This window comes from Chiloscyllium punctatum, chromosome 21 (genome assembly GCF_047496795.1).
Source record: "Chiloscyllium punctatum isolate Juve2018m chromosome 21, sChiPun1.3, whole genome shotgun sequence".
Classification (NCBI taxonomy): Eukaryota; Metazoa; Chordata; class Chondrichthyes; order Orectolobiformes; family Hemiscylliidae; genus Chiloscyllium; species Chiloscyllium punctatum.
Window position 1 is genome coordinate 2,270,449 of NC_092759.1, and position 19,364 is coordinate 2,289,812.

At 49.0% G+C, this 19,364-nt stretch overlaps 1 protein-coding gene across 1 annotated transcript in view; it reads right to left on the minus strand.

The window, feature by feature from the left end:
• Positions 1-360: 360 nt before the first annotated feature.
• The window catches only part of LOC140492357 (uncharacterized), a 34,264-nt gene continuing 15,260 nt past the window's right edge, over positions 361-19,364 (minus strand). The window contains exons 3-6 of the mRNA XM_072591276.1: positions 15,952-16,290; positions 10,992-11,333; positions 3,721-4,037; positions 361-401 (exon numbers count right to left, since the gene is read on the minus strand). Of these exons, the coding sequence (XP_072447377.1) occupies positions 3,949-4,037; positions 10,992-11,333; positions 15,952-16,290 (770 nt within the window). The 3' untranslated portion in view covers positions 361-401; positions 3,721-3,948. The remainder of the gene's footprint in view (positions 402-3,720; positions 4,038-10,991; positions 11,334-15,951; positions 16,291-19,364) is intronic.

Sequence of the window (19,364 nt, forward strand, 5' to 3'; positions counted from 1 at the left end):
AGACACAGAGGTTGGGAGAGGTTTGGAACTCTCTTCCACAAACACCAATGGATGCTGAGTCAGTTGTTCATTCAATGATCGTATTCATTGGGGAGGTATCAGTCTTGTCTTATTATCTTGTTAATCCAAAAACCCAGGGAATTTTCTGGTTCAACTGCACCACAAAGAGTAGAGTTTGAATTCAGTAACTAAAAAAGATCTGGAATTAATATGTCAATGACGACCATGTGTTGATTATCAGGGTAAAACCCCTTCACTAATGTCCTTTAGGAAAGGAAACAGACATCCTTACCTGGTCTGGCCTATACGTGACTCCAGACCCACAGCAATACAGTTGACTCTTAACTGCCCTTTGGGTAATTAGGGATGGGCAATAAATTCTGGGCGTAGCCAGTGATGCCCTGTGAATGAATAAAAAATATTAAATCAGAGATTGATAATGTTGTGTTAAGCTAAGGGGATATGGATCAAAAAGTGGAGTTAGGCCAGGGATCAGCTGGTGAATGTTGGAACAGGCCTGAGAGGCTAAATGCCCCCTCCTTCTAATCATGCCAGACCTGCTGAGTTTCTCCAGCAGTTCTCTATTTATGTTCCCGATCCCCCGCAGTGTTTCGCTTCTGGGAGAAGGGGTGAGATGAAGAGGAGGTGAGGAGACACTGGACCAGGGGTGGGCACAGTGGCTCAGCAGTTAACACTCCTGCCTCACAGTGCCAGGGACTCAGGTTCAGTCGACTGTTGGGCTGGGGTTTGCACGTTCTCCCCGTGTCTGCGTGGGTAACCACCGGGTACTCCGGTTTCCTCCCACACTCCAAAGATGTGCAGGTTAGGGTGGATTGACCATGGGAAATTGCCCATAGTGTCCAGGGATATATAGGTGCATTAGTTAGGGTAGGGGAACGGGTCTGGCTGGGTTACTGTTCAGAAGGTTGGTGAGGGCTTGTTGGGCCGAATGGCCTGTTCCCATACTGGAGGGATTCAGATGGTGGAATGGCCTCTTTCTTGAGCTGCACAGTCCTTGCGGAGGGAGATCATGCAGATTCTGTCAGCAGTGGACTGCTTTTACACCCACAACTAAAGGTGCTGTCACCAAAGGTCTGGTCAGATGCAACTTTCAGTAAATCTCACAACGAGTTTTTTTAACACACGCAAGGTGTGAGTTCTGATTAACACCAACTACAGAGTGGGAAGCAGTCTCATGTAGAATTGTTCCATTCGCAGCAGTTAACTTCTCAACCACTGTTGAAGTGTGAGTGCTGGTTGCAAAGAAAAATAACTGGTAAATGAAAAAGCCACAGATTAGGCAAAACGACTTGAACATGATACTAATCACAGGGTCGGTGTGGACTAGATGGTCCAAAAATGGCTTGCTCTCACATTGCTGGCTCTATCCAGCAAGGCTGGGAGGACTAGCCATTAACAGTTCGCACATTGGATGCAACTCAGAGCAGACTCCAGAGACAAAGAATGTCTTATGAACAGAGACGGAGTGGTGTATACTGTCTGGTATTTAGAAGAAGGAGAGAAGATATAACTGAAGTCTATAAGATGCGAAAGGGGATTGACAAAATTGATGTAGAGAGGGTGATTCCCTGTGTAGGGCGATCTGGAACGAGAGGTCACAGTTTTGGGACAAGGGATAGCAGATTTAAAACAGAGAGGGGGAAGAATTACTTCTCTCAAAGGGTGGGGAATCTGTGCAATTCACTCGCCCAGAGTGCTATGGAAGCTGGGTAAATGTAAGGAGGAGACAGATTTTTAATTAGTAACAGGTTAAAGGGGCTGTGGTGAGCAGGCAGCAGTGTGGAATTGAGGCCAAGATAAGATCAGTCCTGATTGTGTTCGAGGCAGAGCAGAATTCGAGGGGGTGAATGGCCTCCCCCTGTTCTTACTTCTTAATGTTCCTCCTGAAAGCTTAACTCTTGAACCCTCTGATTATCATCAGTTACTAGTGTAGCTGAGAATTAAAACTCAGTGGACACAATCCAGAGACTTCCTGAGGGGAAGAGAAAGGAAATAGAGAGGAGAAAAGACTTTGAATTGGTATAGCGCCCTTCCGGAACTTTGTTTTGTCAACCATTCCATGCGATTGCTGTCAAGACCCCTATCCCTAACCGCAGCCCCTTGGAACCGAGTGGACCATCTTAGAGGGCAGTTATGTGTTAACGCCTTCAGGTCTGGAGTCACGTGTAGGCCCTGAGGGGGTGAGGGAGGGTGGATTTGCCTCCTGAATGGGAGGGCCAGAAGGTGGGGGGGTGACTTTTACGAACATTGACAGTGCAGTCGCCGTCAGGTTGGGTTTTAATTCAGGGCCTTACGCTCCAGAAAGAGTCAGGAACCAGATCCGAAGTCTTGGTACCGCCGCGGCACTGGGAACCGTCGTCATCTGCACAGCAAGATCCTACAGAGGGGTAATGTGACAATGGCCAAATCGTCAACTCTTGTGTTCTCCGTCCCTCTGGAGAGAGGTGGCTATTGGCGGGGGGACATTAATTCCCTTGTTTATCCTTGACATTTTCCCATGTTCCTCTGAGCCAAGTTGATCTTGCCCAGGGAATGCCCTGTGTGCCTCTGTCTGAGTGTATTTCATCTGTGCATCCCTTGCTCACTGTGGTCTGCTCGTAAACAATTCTTGTCACTGTACTTTGATATGCGTGACAATCAATCAATCAAGTTTACCTTCTCGCACCCCCATCCCCCCACCCCTAAGCTCTGCCACAGAGAGGGATTCGAACCTGCGACTCTGAAGCAGGAGTAGCTGAAATGGCAGAAAATGTCACAAGGGGCAAGGAGGCCCTGAGGGCAAGGACAATCTTCCCAGCGCGGGACGGCATGGTGGCTCTGTGGTTAGCACTGTTGCCTCACAGCGTCAGGGACCTGGGTTCGATTCCAACCTTGGGGTATCTGTCTGTGGAGTTTCACATTCTCCCCGTGTCTGCGTGGGTTTCCTCTGGGTGCTCCGGTTTCCTCCCACAATTCAAGGATGTGCGGGTTAGGGTGGATTGGCGGTGCTAGAGTATGCAGGTTAGGGTGAATTGACCATGTGACAGTGTGCAGGTTATGGTGGATTGGCCATGCATTAGTGTCCATGAGTGTGCAGGTTATAATCACAGAGATGTACAACGCAGAAACAGACTCTTCAGTCCAACTTGTCCATGCTGACCAGATATCCCAACCCAACCTAGTCCCACCTGCCACCACCCAGCCCATATCCCTCCAAACCCTTCCTATTCATATACCTACAGGTTAGGGTGGATTGGCCATGCTAAATTGCCCATAGTGTCCAGGGATGTGTGAGTTAGGTGCATTAGTCAGGGGTAAATGTAGAGTAATGGGGCAACGGGTCTGGGTGGGATTCTCTTCGGAGGGTCAGTATGGACTTGTTGGGCTGAAGGGCCTGTTTCTACACTATAGGGACTCTATGAAACTTCCAAGATCTGCGGTATAGCTGCAGTGGGGCCCGTCGCTGTTCCTTCTCTCGGTGTTGCTCCAGACTTCAGCTGGAGTTCCTCCAGCCAACCTTCTGCTTTCCCCGAGACAGAAAAAAAACTGCAGATGCTGGGATCCAAGGTAGACAGGCAGGAGGCTGGAAGAACACAGCAAGCCAGGCAGCATCAGGAGGTGCAGAAGTCAACGTTTCTGGTATTGACCCGTCTTAAGGACTCCCAAGATGCAGTGCGTGTGTGGCACGGAGCCGTGTCAGAATCAGTTAAAAGCTGAAACCTTTATTTCGACAACATGGTGATGATCAACCTCCTCCGAACGGGCTCAGAACTGGAAACTGACTTGAGTGTCTTTGCGGAAGGATTGACTGACCTCTTCCTGTGCTGTAAACATCTGACTTATAAGAGAAGGCAGAGACTGCTTCCTCTCTCTGACATTTGGGGAAGCAGATTTGCATCCTCATCTGTGCTCAGCTCTCACCAGTTCTGCTGAAAAAGCCCCTTATTTTCACAAAATAACCATGACGAAGGTCAGCAGCAACAAGGTTAAGAGTTGATGGCGTCCCCGGTGTGTTGAGCCAGTGCTGTTTGTGGACCCTGTCGGTATAAGAACGCAAGAGATCAGAGCAGGCAGAGAACATTCGGGAGCGATAGGAGTCTGGAATGTGCTGCCAGGGGTGGTGATAGAGGCAGATACAATAGGGGCATTTCAGGGGCTTTTAGATAAACACATGAATATGTGAGGAATAGAGGGATGTGGACCACGTTCGTGTGTGGAATGAACTTCCAGAGGAAGTGGTGGAGCGAGTACAGTTACAATGTTTAAAAGATGTTTGGATAAGTAGATGAAAGGGAAATATTTGGAGGGATAAAAGCCAGGAGCAGGCAGGAGGGATTAGTTTAATTTGGCGTCGGGTTCAGCACAATATCGTGGGCTGAAGGGCCTGATACTGTGCTGTTCTGTTCTAATCCTCACCGCCTGGATGAACACATTTCTCTTTGTATCGGTTCCTGTCCCCCCCGCATCGTTGTCATACAGTCCCACAGCACGGAAACAGACCCTTCGGCCCAGCCAGTCCGTGCAGACCAAAATCCCAAACTAAACTAGTCCCCACCTGCCCTGCTCCTGGCCCAAATCCCTCCAAACCTTTCCCGTTCATGAACTTATCCAAATGTCTTTTAAACATTGTACCCGTATCCCCCACTTCCTCAAGACGTTCACTCCACACACGAACCACTCTCTGTGTAAAACATTTGCCCCCCCACGTCCTTTTTAAAATCTTTCTCCCTTGTCTTGAAGTTCTCTACCTTAAGGAAAATACACCTGGCATTCACCTTACCTTTAACCCTTCTGATTTTACAAATCTCTGTGAAGTCATCTCCTATGTTCCAGTGAAAAACAAAATCCCAGCCTGTCTAGCCTTTCCTTATAACCAGCAACACCCTGGTAAATCTCTTCTGAACCCTCTCCAATATCCTTCCTACAACAGGGTGACCAGAGGTGCACAGTGCTTCAGAAGACACCTCACCAGCATCTTGTACAACTGAAACATAACATCCCACCTCCCACACTCAAAATTCTAAGTAATGAAGGCAAGCGTTCTAAACGCCTTCTGAACCATCCTGTCTTACATATGATGCAAACATCAAAGAATTATGTACCTGAACCCCTTGATCTCTCTATTCTACAACACTAGCCAGGGCCCTCATTTTAATTGTACAAGCCCTGTCCTTGATTTTACCAAAATTGAAGGCATGGTTAGTAACTTTGTGAATGACACCAACATTGCTGAACAGGGAGGAAGATTATTTAAGATTACAAAGAGATCTGGATCGTTTGTGTCAATGGGCAGAGTGGCAGATGGAGTTTAATTTGGATAAATGCAAAGTGTTGCATTTTGGTAAAACAAACGAGGGGGGGGGGGCTTGTACGATTAAAAGTAGGGCCCTGGGTAGTGTTCTAGAACAGAGAGGGACCTCGGGATTCTGGTACATGATTCTTTGATGTTTGCCTCACATGTAGACAGGGTGGTTTAAGAAGATGTTTAGCAGGCTTGCCTTCGTTCCTCTGACTTTTGAGTGTAGGAGTTGGGATGTCACGTTGCAGTGGCACACAATGCAGGTGAGGCATCACGTGGGGCGGCAGGGTGGCTCAGTGGTTAGTTAGCACTGCTGCCTCACAGCATCAGGGAACCAGGTTCGATTCCAGCCTCGGGCGACTGTCTGTGTGCGGAGTTTGCACATTCGCTCTATGTCTGCATGGGTTTCCTTTGGGCACTCCAGTTTCCTCCCACAGTCCAAAAATGTGCAGGTTAGGTGAATTGGCCATGCTAAGTTGCCTCTAGTGTTCAGGGATGTGTAGGTTAGGCGCATTAGTTAGGTGCAAGTGTAGAGTAATAGGGTAGTGGAATGGGTTGGGATAGGCTACCCTTTGGAGGGTCGGTGTGGACTTGTTGCGCCAATTGGCCTGTTTTCACACCGTCAGGATTCAATTCTATTCAATTTAAATGACAAACAAAGGTGGACCCAGCACCAATCTCTGTGGCACACTATTGGTACCAGGTCTCCAGTCTGGAAAGTGATCCTCCACCACTATCCTCTGTCTCTTATTATCGAGCCAATTCTGTGTCCAATTGGCAAACTCATCCTGAATCCCATGTGATCTAGCTCTCGAACTGGTGGACTGTGCAGAAGCTTGTTGAAGGCTTTACTGAAGTCCAAGTGACCAATATCTACCGCTCTGCCCTCATCTATCTTTTCGGTTACTTTCTCAAAAAGCTGAATGACAAGAAGTGTCTTTAGGAAGGATTGGTCCTGTCATTTTTCTCCTGAATAGGGCTGCTGTAAATCTGGTTATGAGATGTCTGCACCATAGAAAGCAAAGTAAATAGCTTTGGAGCTTTTAAAGACAAAAAAAGCATGAGTGGGCAGAGTCAGGCTCACACAGACACAGTGTTTTCTTAGAATCATAAAACACCTAAGTGTTGAAACAGGCCATTCAGCCCAACAGCCCACACTAACCCTCTGAACAGTCACCCTCCCAGAACCACTCCCCTACCCCATTCGTGCATTAGCCATTTACCCCTGACTATGGGCAGCACAGTGGCACAGTGGTTAGCACTGCTACCTCACAGCGGCAGGGACGTGGGTTCAATTCCCACCTCAGGCAACCGTCTGTGTGGAGTTTGCACATGCTCCCCGTGTCTGTGTGAGTTTCCTCCGGGTGCTCCAGCTTCCTCCCACTGTCCAAAAAATGTGCAGGTTAGGGTGAATTGGCCATGCTCCATTGCCCATAGTGTTAGGTGAAGGGGTAAATGTAGCGCAATGGATCTGGGTGGATTGCTCTTCGGAGGGTCGGTGTGGACTTGTTGGGCCGAAGGGCCTGCTTCCACACTGTAAGTAATCTAACCTTAAAAAGAAAGTAATCTAATCTGATGCACCTTTCCGATGAAGGACTCCTGCCCGAAACTCCTGCTTCTCGGATGCTGCCTGAGCTGCTGTGCTTTTCCAGCACCACTCTAATCTTGACTCTAATCTCCAGCAACCGCAGTCCTCACTTTCGCCTAATGCACCTAACCCACACATCCCTGAACAATTTAGCGTGGCCAATTCACCCTAACCTGCACATCTTTATCAACCCTCCCTGAATCATTGGTCCACCTCAATGGCATATGGTGCCAGTGCTTTCAATGGGGGAATGGTTAACATTATGATAACATCTGCACATTCTCTCTGCTAATCTCCCAATCACTGCCACCATGTCTCTGAACTCCCCCACTCTACTTACTTTTTTTATGTATACACAGGCTGCGGGCAAGTGGAACAGGAGTAGGCCATTCAGCCCCTTGAGCCTGTTCCGCCACTTACTGGTCGTAACCTTACTCCCTATACCTGCCTTTGGCCCAGGTGCCTTCACACCTTTTGCTAAACAAAACTTTATCGATCTCAGATTTAAAATTAACAACTGATCCACTTGTGGAAGAGAGTTCCAGACCCCTCTGCCCCACTTTGTGTGTGGAATCACATGTTTTTTTTTCCAATAGTCAGTAATGATTATCATTAGATTTTCAATTTCAGGTTTTGTCGCCCAGTCCCTAATTGCCCCTTGAGAAGGCGGGGGTGATCTGCCTTCTTGAACCGCTGCAGTCCCCTGTGGTGTAGGGATCCCTAACACAGGGCCAAACAGCAAGGGATGCTGGGTACACTGGCCAAGTGAAACTCTCAAGTCATAAAACCCACACGCCAGACGCAGCATCTCTTAGGGAGGGAGTTGCAGGATTTTGGCCGATATATTTCCAAATTATTGTTTGTTACAGACATAAATGATACGGATGAAAATGTGGAGGGAGTATTAAGCGAATCTACAGATGGCACCAAGATTGGTAAAATGGTGAAAAGCAAAGAAGATGGTTGTAGGTTATAGGAAGATATGGATGGGTCAGTCAAATGGGCAGACCAGTGGCAGATTGTGTTTAAGCCTGATAATGTTTCCAGGGTTGGAGGATTTGAGCTATAGGGAGAGGCTGATCAGGCTGGGGCTGTTTCCCCTGGACCGTCGGAGGTTGAGGGGTGACCTTATAGAGGTTTACAAAATCATAAGGGGCATGGATAGGATAAATAGGCAAAGTCTTTTCCCTGGGGTCGGGGAGTCCAGAACTAGAGGGCATGGGTTTAGGGTGAGAGGGGAAAGATATAAAAGAGACCTAAGAGGCAACTTTTTCAGGCAGAGTGTGGTACGTGTGTGGAATGAGCTGCCAGAGGAAGTGGTGGAGGCTGATACAATTGCAACACTTAAGAGGCATTTGGAGGGGTATATGAATAGGAAGGGTTTGGAAGAATATGGGCCGGGTGCTGGCAGGTGGGACTAGATTGTGCTGGGATATCTGGTTGGCATGGTTGGGTTGGACTGAAGGGTCTGTTTCCATACTGTACATCAATATGACTATGACTCTAAGTGCGTGGTGATGCACTATGGACGAAGAAACAAGATGATGGAGTATTTAATGAATGGTAGGACACTGGGTCAGAATAGAGGGCTCTTGGGGTAATTATTCACAGATCCCTGAAGACAGCAGAGTACGTGAATCAGATAGTTAAGAAGACGTATGGGACATTTGCTATCCCCAGTTGTCGCATAGAGTATAAGGAGTAAGGAGGTAATATACAGAGTGTTGGTTAGGCCACAGTTGGAGGACTGTGTGCAGTTCTGGTCACCTCAGGACAGAAAGGATGGGATAGCACTGGGGGGCTTACAGAGGAGGGTCACCAGGATTTTCCCTAGGATGGAGACATTGAGCGACAAGGAGAGACTAGATAGGCTTGGGTTGTTTTCTCTAGAGCAGAGAAAACTGAGGGGAGACATGATTGAGGTGTGTAAGATTATGAGGGGTATGGTCAGAGTGAATAGAGAGCAGAAGTTCCCCTGGGTTGAGGGGTCAATCATGAGCGGGTGCATTTTTAAGGTAAGGGTCAGGAGATTCAGAGGGGATTTGGGGGAAACACCTTTTCCCTCAGTGGGTGGTGGGAATCCAGAATGCATTGCGTAGGAAGGTAACGAAAGAATATTTGGAAGAGTACTTTCTTCAAAGGTCACAACATTCAAGGGTATGGGACAAGTGCAGGAAATTGGGATGAGTGCACTTTTAGTGGCGGTTATTGTCAGTGCAGACTTGATGGGCCAAAGGGCCTTTTTGATGGGCCTTATCTATGATAAGTTGGGATGGTGAGGGGCTCAGAGGGGAACTTGCAGGGGGTTGTGTTCCCAAGTATCTGTTGCTCTTGTCCTTCTCGATGGAAGTGACCATAGGTTTGGAAGGTGCTATCTGAGGATCTTTGGTGAGTTTCTGCAGCGCATCTTGTAGACGGTACACACTGCTGCGACTGAGCGTTGGTGGTGGAGGGAGGGGATGCTTGTGGATATGATGCAAATCGAGCAGGGGCTGTTTTGTCCCTGGATGGTGTCGAGCTTCTTGAGTGTTGTTGGAGCTGCCCACCATCCAGGGGCAAGTGGGGAGTATCCCCTCACCCTCCTGAGTTGTGCCTTGTCGACGGTGGACGGGCTTTGGGGAGTCAGGGGGTGACCTACTCACCGCAGTATTCTAACTTGCATTTGTAGCCGCCGTGGAGAGTGTGGTGCTGGAACCTGAGGCACAGCAGGTCAGACAGCATCAAGGAGCAGGAGAATCAACATTTCGGGCAGAAGTCCTTCATCAGGAATCCTGAATCATCGATTCTCCTGCTCCTGGGATGCTGCCTGACCTGCTGTGCCTTTCCAGCGCCATGCTCTCGACTCTGATCTGCAGTCCTCGCTTTCTCCTTTGTGAGGACTGAAGATTCTGGGCAACGGTAGCCCCCCAGGATATTGATATTGGGGAGGTTTCATTGATGGCAACACCACTAACGGCATGGGCTGATGGTTCGAATCTCTCTTGTTGGGGATGGTCACAACCTGGCATTTGTGTGACATGAATGTTCTCTGCCACTTGTCCGCCCAAACCTGGACATCATCCAGAGCTTGTTGCATGTCAACATGAACTAATTAGGGAGAGGCTGAACAGGCTGGGGCTGCTTTCCCTGGAGCATTGGAGGCTGAGGGGTGACCTTATAGAGGTTTACAAAATTATGAGGGGCATGGATAGGGTAAATAGGCAAAGTCTTTTCCCTGGGGTTGGGGAGTCCAGAACTAGAGGGCATAGGTTTAGGGTGAGAGGAGAAAGATGTAAGAGACCGAAGGGGCAACTTTTTCACACAGAAGGTGGTCCGGGTATGGAATGAGCTGCCAGAGGAAGTGGTGGAGGCTGGTACAATTGCAACATTTAAGAGGCATTTGGATGGGTATATGAATAGGAAGGGTTTGGAGGGATATGGGCCGGGTGCTGGCAGGTGGGCCTAGATTGGGTCGGGATATCTGGTCGGCATGGATGGGTTGGACCGAAGGGTCTGTTTCCATGCCGTACATCTGTATGACTCTATGACTCTAAGTGGAGAGGTGTTGAATGGCTGGAGGAGGGAGGGGTTGGAGGCTGGGGTGCTCCAGACTGTACTGCGCCCAGTTCACTCAAGGTGGAATGGAAGATCCTTCAAAGCCGCACGGGTGGAGGAGATTTACCTGGATCAGTTCAGGAAATTGGGGATTCTGATCATACATTGGAGGAACTAGGGTTGGTCTCCTCAGGGAAAAAGGGGCCAAGGGGAGATTTGATTGAGGCCTGGCCAAGACTACGACCTTGCGAAGATATAGCAGAGAAAATAAAATGTTGATTACTGGCCTGAACTCAGAGGAAGGGCTGCAATGGAGATACAGAGAACAACTTCCAATCAGCAAGAAATCATGGCCTGGAAGTGAGGCTGGTTGGAGGACTATGGAAGTGATGGAGTTTGAGAAGAAATTGGGAAGGGACACGGGGGAAGGGGACTGACTCGGTCGCTCAGTAGGGGGACAGCCTGGGAGTTGACGGCCCAGTTGGCCTCTGTTGGCAAATGATGGCGCAGTTGGGGGTGGGGGTGGGGAGGGGACAGGGCTGATCGCACAGGCGCTCCGATCAAACGTACCCATGATGTTGACCCTGGCTCGGGCACACACCTCCTTCCCGCCGTTGTCCAGGCAACACTCGATGGCACCCCCTGGCCACCTGAAGGAGAAGCCCGGCACGCGGAAGCTGGCCAATCCATCGGCCTCTTCCAGGATCAGGACGGGGTGCTCGGAGCGGGCTCCTCCGGCTGCCCCCGCTCTCCGCAGCTCGAAGCGGCGCTGCTCGGTAGAGTTGTGGATCCCGCAGTTCACTCCCAGATTCTCAGTGGTGATACAGTGCAGGTTCAAGCCCCAGTGAAGACTCAGCTCTTCCCCATGTTTCGCTCTGACCTCGGAGCGCACTGCCCAGAAAACATTGGTGTCTGCAAAGACAGGAGAACAACAGCGTCACAGCAGGAGGGACTCAATACATCCGCATGTGGGAAGCAGAAGAGAATAGATGGGAGGACTATCCATCTCCCACCGCCATTTTTATTCTTGACATGGTCAATCCTAAGCTCCCACATCCCCCCATTCATTCAGATCAATCTGCCAATGGAGCCTCTGGGAGGGAGAATCCCAAAGACATTCCTCCCATTGTGTTCCTTACCTCCTGTCAAAGAATCATACATAAATTCATAAGATATAGGAATGGAATTAGGCCATTCGGCCCATCAAGTCTGCTCAGCCATTCCATCATGGCTGATTCACTCCTCACCTCCATTTTCCTACCTTCTCCCCCTATCTCTTCGACACGTTACCAATTAGAAATCTGTCAAATTCCTCCTTAAATTTACTCGCTGTCCCAGCATCCACTGCACTTTGGGATCGCGAATTCCACGGATTCACAATCCTTTGGGAGAACTCGCTTCTCCCCAACTCTGTTTTCAATTTGCTTCCCCTTTATCCTAAGACTATGATCTCTCGACTCAGAATGCCCCCACAAGAGGAAGCATTCACTCCACATCTACTTTATCCACACCTTTCATCATCTTGAATATCTCAATTTGATCTCCGCTTATACTTCTAAGTCACATAGAGCATAGGCCTAGACTGTTCAATCTCTCTCCATACGACAAACCCTTCATCTCTGGGATCAATCTAGAGAACCTCCTCCGAAATGCCTCCAATGCCACTGCATCTTTCCTCAAACCAAGAGACCGAAACTGTGCACAATACTCCAGGTATGGTCTCACCAGTTGCTTGTACAGTTGCAACAATGCTTCCTTACCTTTATATTGCATTCCTTTAGCTATAAAAGCAATTCATTTTCTTTATTATCTGCTTAGCTGCATGCTAGTTTTCTGGGACTCATGAAGAAAGACACCCAGAAACTTCTGCACCTGACCACTCTTAAGTCTCTCCCCATTTAGATAATAGGTCATCTTCCCATTTAACCAACCAAAATGCAGGACCTCACACTTATCCACGTTACACTTGAATAAAGATTCGTGCACTTTGTGTCTTTCACTGTGTTTTACACCTGCACACACACACACACACACACACCACGGGTGCTGGGGAATAAAAATAAGCACTACCGCACTTAGGCGGTAGTGTGGGGGTTTAATAAAAAAAAAGAAACAGGAGTGTCAGAGCTTCTGAAAAAAAAAGAGAAGAGAAAAAAAAGAAAAAAAAAGATAAAGAAAAAAAAATCCACGTTACACTCCATCTGCCACATTTCCGCCCGCTCTCCTAACCAATCTATATGCATTTGTAAGATTCTTATTTCCTCATTGCGATTTACTGTCCAGCCTATTTTAGTTGGTAACGTGGATTGTAAATAGCTGGAGAATCCAAGGACCGAAACCTTTGGCACAGAAACAGACCCTTCAGCCCAACTTGTCCATGCTGACCTGGTTTTGCCAAACTGAACTAGTCCCATTTGCCTGTGTTTGGCCTACGTCCCGCGAAAAGCTTTCCTATTCATGTATCCATTCAAATGCCTTTTAAATACTGTAATTGTACCAGACTCCAGCATTTCCTCTGGCAGCTCATTCCATGCACACACCACCCACCATAAATTTAGATAAATTTGTCTAAACAATTTATCATTGTTTCGATAAATGGCAGACGACAGTGGACCCAGAACTGATTCTTACAACACCCTGCTGGTCACAGACCTCCAGTCTGATAAACAAGCCTCCTGTCTCCTACCATCAAGCCAAGTCAGTATCGAATTGGCTTGCTCTCCCCAGATCCCCTGTGATCGATCTTTGCTAAAACGTTGCCCTTTTCACCCAATGCCTCTGCCCTCTAGTTTTGGACTCCCCACCCTGGGGGAAAAGATCTTGGCTATTTGTCCTATCCATGATTTTATCAACCGCTATAAGGTCACCCCCTCAGCCTTCTATGTTCCATGGGGAAAAAAAAAGTCCCAGCCTATCCAGTCTCTCCATATTGCCCAAACCCTCCATTCTCAGTAACATCCTTACATATCTTTTTTGCACCCTTTCCAGTTTAATAACGTCCTTCCTGTAGCAGGGCAACCAGAATTTCATGCAGTACTCCAAATCTGACCCCACTAACACCTTGCAAAGCTGTAACATGACGTCCCAACTCCTATACTCAAAGCTCTGACCAATGAAGGCAAATTTCTTCTTCGCCACCCTGTCTACTTTTGATGCCACTTTCAAGGAACTGTGTGTCTGCACCTCAGGTCTCTCTCTGTTCAATAGCACTCCCCAGGGGCCCACCGTTAACAGTGTAAGTCCTGACCAGATTTGTCCTACCAAAATGTAACACCACACATTTAGAACATAGAACATAGAACAATACAGCGCAGAACAGGCCCTTCGGCCCTCGATGTTGCGCCGACCTGTGAACTATTCTCAGCTCGTCCCCCTACACTATCCCATCATCATCCATGTGCTTAGCCAAGGATTGTTTAAATCTCCCTAATGTGGCTGAGGTAACTACATTGGCAGGTAGGGCATTCCATGCCCTCACCACTCTCTGAGTGAAGAACTTGCCTCTGACATCTGTCTTGAGTCTATCACCCCTCAACTTGTAGTTATATGCCCTTTTATCGAAAGTAAACTCCATTTGCCATTTCTCAGCCCATTGCCCCAGTTGATCAAGATTCCGTTGTACTCTTAGAAAACCTTCTTCTCCATCCACTGTGCCGCCAACTTTGGTGTCATCCGCAAAATGACTAACCATGCCTCCTATATTCTCATTGAAATTGTTTCGATAAATGGCAAACGGCAGTGGACCCAGAACTGATTCTCGCGACACACTGCTGGTCACAGGCCTCTAGCCTGAAAAACAAGCCTCCTGTCTCCTACCATCAAACCAAGTCAGTATCGAATTGGCTGGCCCTCCCCAGATCCCCGTGACTGATCCTTGCTAACAAGTCTACCATGTGGTATCTTGTCGAAGGCCTTTCCAACAGGTCAGGCAGCATCAAAGGAGAAGGGGAATCGACGTTTCGGGCATAAGCCCTTCTTCAGGCTTATGCCCGAAACGTCGATTCTCCGTCTCCTTCGACGCTGCCTGACCTGCTGCGCTTTTCCAGCAACACATTTTTAAACTCTGATCCCCAGCATCTGCAGTCTTCACTTTCTCCTGGAAGGCCTTTCCAACCACCCATTTCCACCACTCTGCCTTCACCAATTTGCTCGCTTCTTCAAAAAAACTCAAATCAAGGTTACTTCCCCCATACAAAACCATGCTGACCATCCCTAATTAGTCCTTGCCTTTCCAAATGTCGATTCTGTCCCTCAGAAAGCCCTCCAACAAATTACCCACCACTGATGTCAGCCTCAACTGTCTATAGTTCTCTGGCATTTCTGAAATGATGGCACCACATTAGCCACCCTCCAGGCCTCTGGCACCTCACCCGTGGTTGTCAATCATACAACTACCTCAGCTAGGAGCCCTGCAATCTCTTCCCGAGCTTCCCACTATATCCAGGGGATACACTTGATCAGGTTCCAGGGATTTTGTCGACATTCATAGGGATTCTACACTGGCAGAAGGAGAGATGGACTGGGTTAGGATTGTATTCCCTGGAGTTCAGAAGAATTGAGGGGGGAAATCTCATAGAAGCCTTGAAAATTCCAACAGGCAGGGGGCAGAAAGGATAGTCCTGGTAGTGGTGGACAGGTTATGTTGAGACATGAGAGGTAAACAAGTCAGGACTGAGGTGAGGAGAAATGTCTTCACCCAGAGAGTGGGGAGCTTGTGGAATTCTCTGTCACAGAATGTGGTTCAGGCCAAAACATTATGTTTTCAAGATAGATGGGGGCAAAAGTATCCCTACACTGTGGAAATAGGCCATTAGGCCCAACAAGTCCACAATGAACCTCCAAAGAATAAGTCACCCAGACCTATTCCCCTATTAATCTACTTTTACCCCTGATTAATACACCTAACCTGCACACTCTGGGCCATTTAGCATGGCCAATCCACCCTACACTGCACATGACAGGAGGAAACCAGAGCACCCAGAGGAAACCCATGCAGATACCAAGGGAACGTGCAAACCCCACATAGACAGTCACCTGAGGCTAGAATCAAACTGGGGTCCATGGCACCGTGAGGCAGCAGGGCTAAGCACTGAGCCACGGTGCCACTCGCAGTGGGGCAAGAGTAGGGAGGTGGCTTGGTGGCTCATTGGTTACCACTGCTGCCTCACAGCATCAGCTTCCCAGGTTCGATTCCAGCCTTGGGTGACTCCCTGTGTGGAGTTTGCACATTCTCCCCGTGTCTGCGTGGGTTTCCTCCGGGCGCTCCAGTTTCCTCCCACACCCCAAAGATGTGCAGGTCAGGTGAATTGGCCATGCTCAATTGCCCATAGTGCTAGGTGCATTAGTCAGAGGGAAATGGGTCTGGGAGGGTTGGTGTGGACTGGTTGGGCCGAAGGGCATGTTTCCACACTGTACGCAATTGAGCTCAACATTCAGCCAAAATCCTATTGAATGGCGGAGCAAGCTTGAGGGGCCAAAAGGCCTCCTCCTACTCCTATTTCTACATTTCTATTCGACAAAGGCCGCTTACCTTGACTGACATCCAGCGAAACCATGGAGCAAAGTTTGCTCTTCTGTTGGGGGTTCGAGCGGACGAAACAAAGGTAGGTGCCACTGTCGTTCAGCTTGGCATTCCAGAGAGTCAGGTTATGATTGGGATCCAGCATGGTCCTGTTCTTGTACCAGGCACTTTGGCGATTGCCCATGGAGTCTTCTGGCTGCCCATGCACCACCAAGTCACCGCCAGTCGATTCTTTCTGCCAGATGATGCTGGTGGGCTCCGCCACACCAGGAGCTTGGCACGGCAGGACGACTGAGTTCCCACATGTAACCCAGGCTTTGGAGACTACATTCCGGCACAGTGCCTGTCCTATGGGACAAAGTGACTCTGATTATGACACCCGCTCCCCATCACCCCGGCCACAGGTAATCTCGTTGGAAAGTAGCAGATTCCTTAAGGGTCAACGTTGAGGGGATGTTTCCCCCTGGTGGGAGAGTTTAGGGCCAGAGGGCACCATCCCAGAGTCAAGGGGTGCCAACTTCAGACTGAGCTCAGGAGGAATTTCTTCGCTCAGAGGGTCAAGAGTGTGAGGAGTTGCAGTGAGGAAGAACTGCATACTCTAAGGGTCGGTGTTGAGGATGCGGGCACTGTCGGAGGGTAAGCGCTGAGGGAGCAGGCACTTTCGGAGGGTCAGTGCTGAGGGAGTGCCGCACTGTCAGAGTGTCAGTGCTGAGGGAGTGGACACTGTCAGAGGGTCAGTGCTGAAGGAGTGCTGCACTGTCGGAGGGTCAGTGCAGAGGGAGTGCTGCACTGTCAGAGGGTCAGTGCTGAGGGAGTGCTGCAGGGTCAGAGGGTCATGCTGAGGGAGTGCCGGACTGTCAAGGGGGTCAGTGCTGAGGGAGTGCCGCACTGTTGGAGGGTCAGTGCTGAGGGAGCGCTGCACGGTCAGAGGGTCAGTGCTGAGGGAGTGGGCACTGTCAGAGGGTCAGTGTTCAGGGAGTGCCAGACTGTCAGAGGCTCAGTGCTGAGGGAATAGCAGTGTTGGAGGATCATTGCTGAGGGAGCACCACACTGTCGGCAGGTTAGTGCTGATGGAGTGGTCTATAAAATTCTAACCAGACTAGACAGGGTAAACACAGAGAGGCTGCTTCTGATGACCGGGGGCAGCCTAGAGATCACAGTCTAAAGGACTTGGGGTGGGACTAAGACGAGGGGAAAAGTCTTCACCCACAGGGTGGAGACTGTGGAGTATCCTGCCATAGAAAGTGGATAGGCCAAAATATTGTGTTTGCTTGAAGGAATTAAATATAGTTCCACGGGCTAAAGTGAGAAAAGGTTATTGAGTTTGAGGGTCAGCTGTGATCACATTGAATGGCAGAGCAAGCTCTATGGGTCAACTGACCTTCTCCTGTTGTTATTTACCCTGCTTCCATTTTGTAGAGGGAGCTTTACTCTGTATCTAACCCCATGCTGTCCCTGTACTGGGAGTTTTTAGAACATAGAACATAGAACATAGAAGAATACAGCGCAGTACAGGCCCTTTGGCCCTCAATGTTGCGCCGATCCAAGCCCACCTAACCTACACTAGCCCAATAACTTCCATATGCCTACCCAATGCCCGTTTAAATGCCCATAAAGAGGGAGAGTCCACCACTGCTACTGGCAGGGCATTCCATGAACTCACAACTCGCTGAGTAAAGAATCTACCCCTAACATCTGTCCTATACCTACCACCCCTTAATTTAAAGCTATGCCCCCTCGTAACAGCTGACTCCATACGTGGAAAAAGGTTCTCATGGTCAACCCAATCTAAACCCCTAATCATCTTGTACACCTCTATCAAGTCACCCCTAAACCTTCTTTTCTCCAATGAAAACAGCCCCAAGTGCCTCAGCCTTTCCTCATACGATCTTCCTACCATACCAGGCAACATCCTGGTAAACCTCCTCTGCACCCGTTCCAGTGCCTCCACATCCTTCCTATAGTATGGCGACCAAAGCTGCACACAATACTCCAGATGCAGCCGCACCAGAGTCTTATACAACTGCGACATGACCTCAGGACTCCGGAACTCAATTCCTCTACCAATAAGAGATGGGGGACAGTGTAGAGGGAGCTTTACTCTGTATCTGACCCCATGCTGTCCTGTCCTAGGAGTGTTTAATGGGTGGACAGTGTAGAGGGAGCTTTACTCTGTGTCTAACCCCGTGCTGTCCCTGTCCTGGGGGGTGTTTGATGGGGGGGACAGTGTAGAGGAAGCTTTACTCTGTATCTATGCCGATGCTGTCCCTGTCCTGGGAGTGTTTGATGGGGGACAGTGTAGAGCTACCTCAGCACTTGCAGTGAATCTTAAAGAGGAGGACTCTCCCTCTCTCCCTCCATCTCTCTCTCTCCTTCTTCTCAATCTGATTCTCCCATTCTCCCTCTGTCCCTATCTATCTCTCCACATTCTGTCCCTCTTTCTCCATCCTCCTGCTCCATTTCTCCCCTTCTCTCTTTCCCTGTCCTCATGTCTCTCTCTCTCTCTCTCTCTCTCTCTCTCCCTCTCCCTCTCAATCTCTCTTACAAGTCACCCCTAGTCTCTCTCTCTCTCTCTCTCTCTCCCTCTCCTTCCTCTCTCTCTCTTCCTCTCTGTCTCTGTCTCTCTGTCTCTCTCTCTCTCTGTCTCTCTCCACCCTCCCTATCTCTCTCCATCCCTCTGTCTCCCTCACTGTCTATCTCTCTCTCCCTCTGTCTCTACCTCTCTCTCTCTCTCTCTCTTAGTCATAGAGTCACAGACCCTTCGGTCCAATACGTCCATGCTGACCAGATATCCCAACCCAATCTAGTCCCACCTGTCAGCACCCGGTCCATAACCCTCCAAACCCTTCCTATTCATCTACCCATACAAATGCCTTTTAAATGTTGCAATTCTACCAGCCTCCACCACATCCTCTGGCAGCTCATTCTATACACGTACCACCCTCTGCGTGAAAACATTGCCCCTTAGGTCTCTTTTATATCTTTCCCCTCTCACCCTAAACCTACACCCTCTAGTTCTGGACTCCCTGACCCCAGGGAAAAGACTTTGCCTATTTACCCTATCCATGCCCCTCATAATTTTGCCTCTATAAAGTCACCTCTCAACCTCCGACACTCCAGGGAAAAGAATCCCAGCCTGTTCAGCCTCTCCCTGTAGCTCAAATCCTCCAAACCTGGCAACATCCTTGTAAATCTTTTCTGAACCCTTTCAAGTTTCACAACGTCTTTCTGATTGAAAGGAGACCAGAATTGCATGCAATATTCCAACAGTGGCCTAACCAATGTCCTGTACAGCCACAACATTACCTCCCAACTCCTGTACTCAATGCTCTGACCAATAAAGGAAAGGATACCAAATGCCTTCTTCACTATCTCATCTACCTGCAGCTCCACTTTCAAGGAACTATGAGCCTGTACTCCAA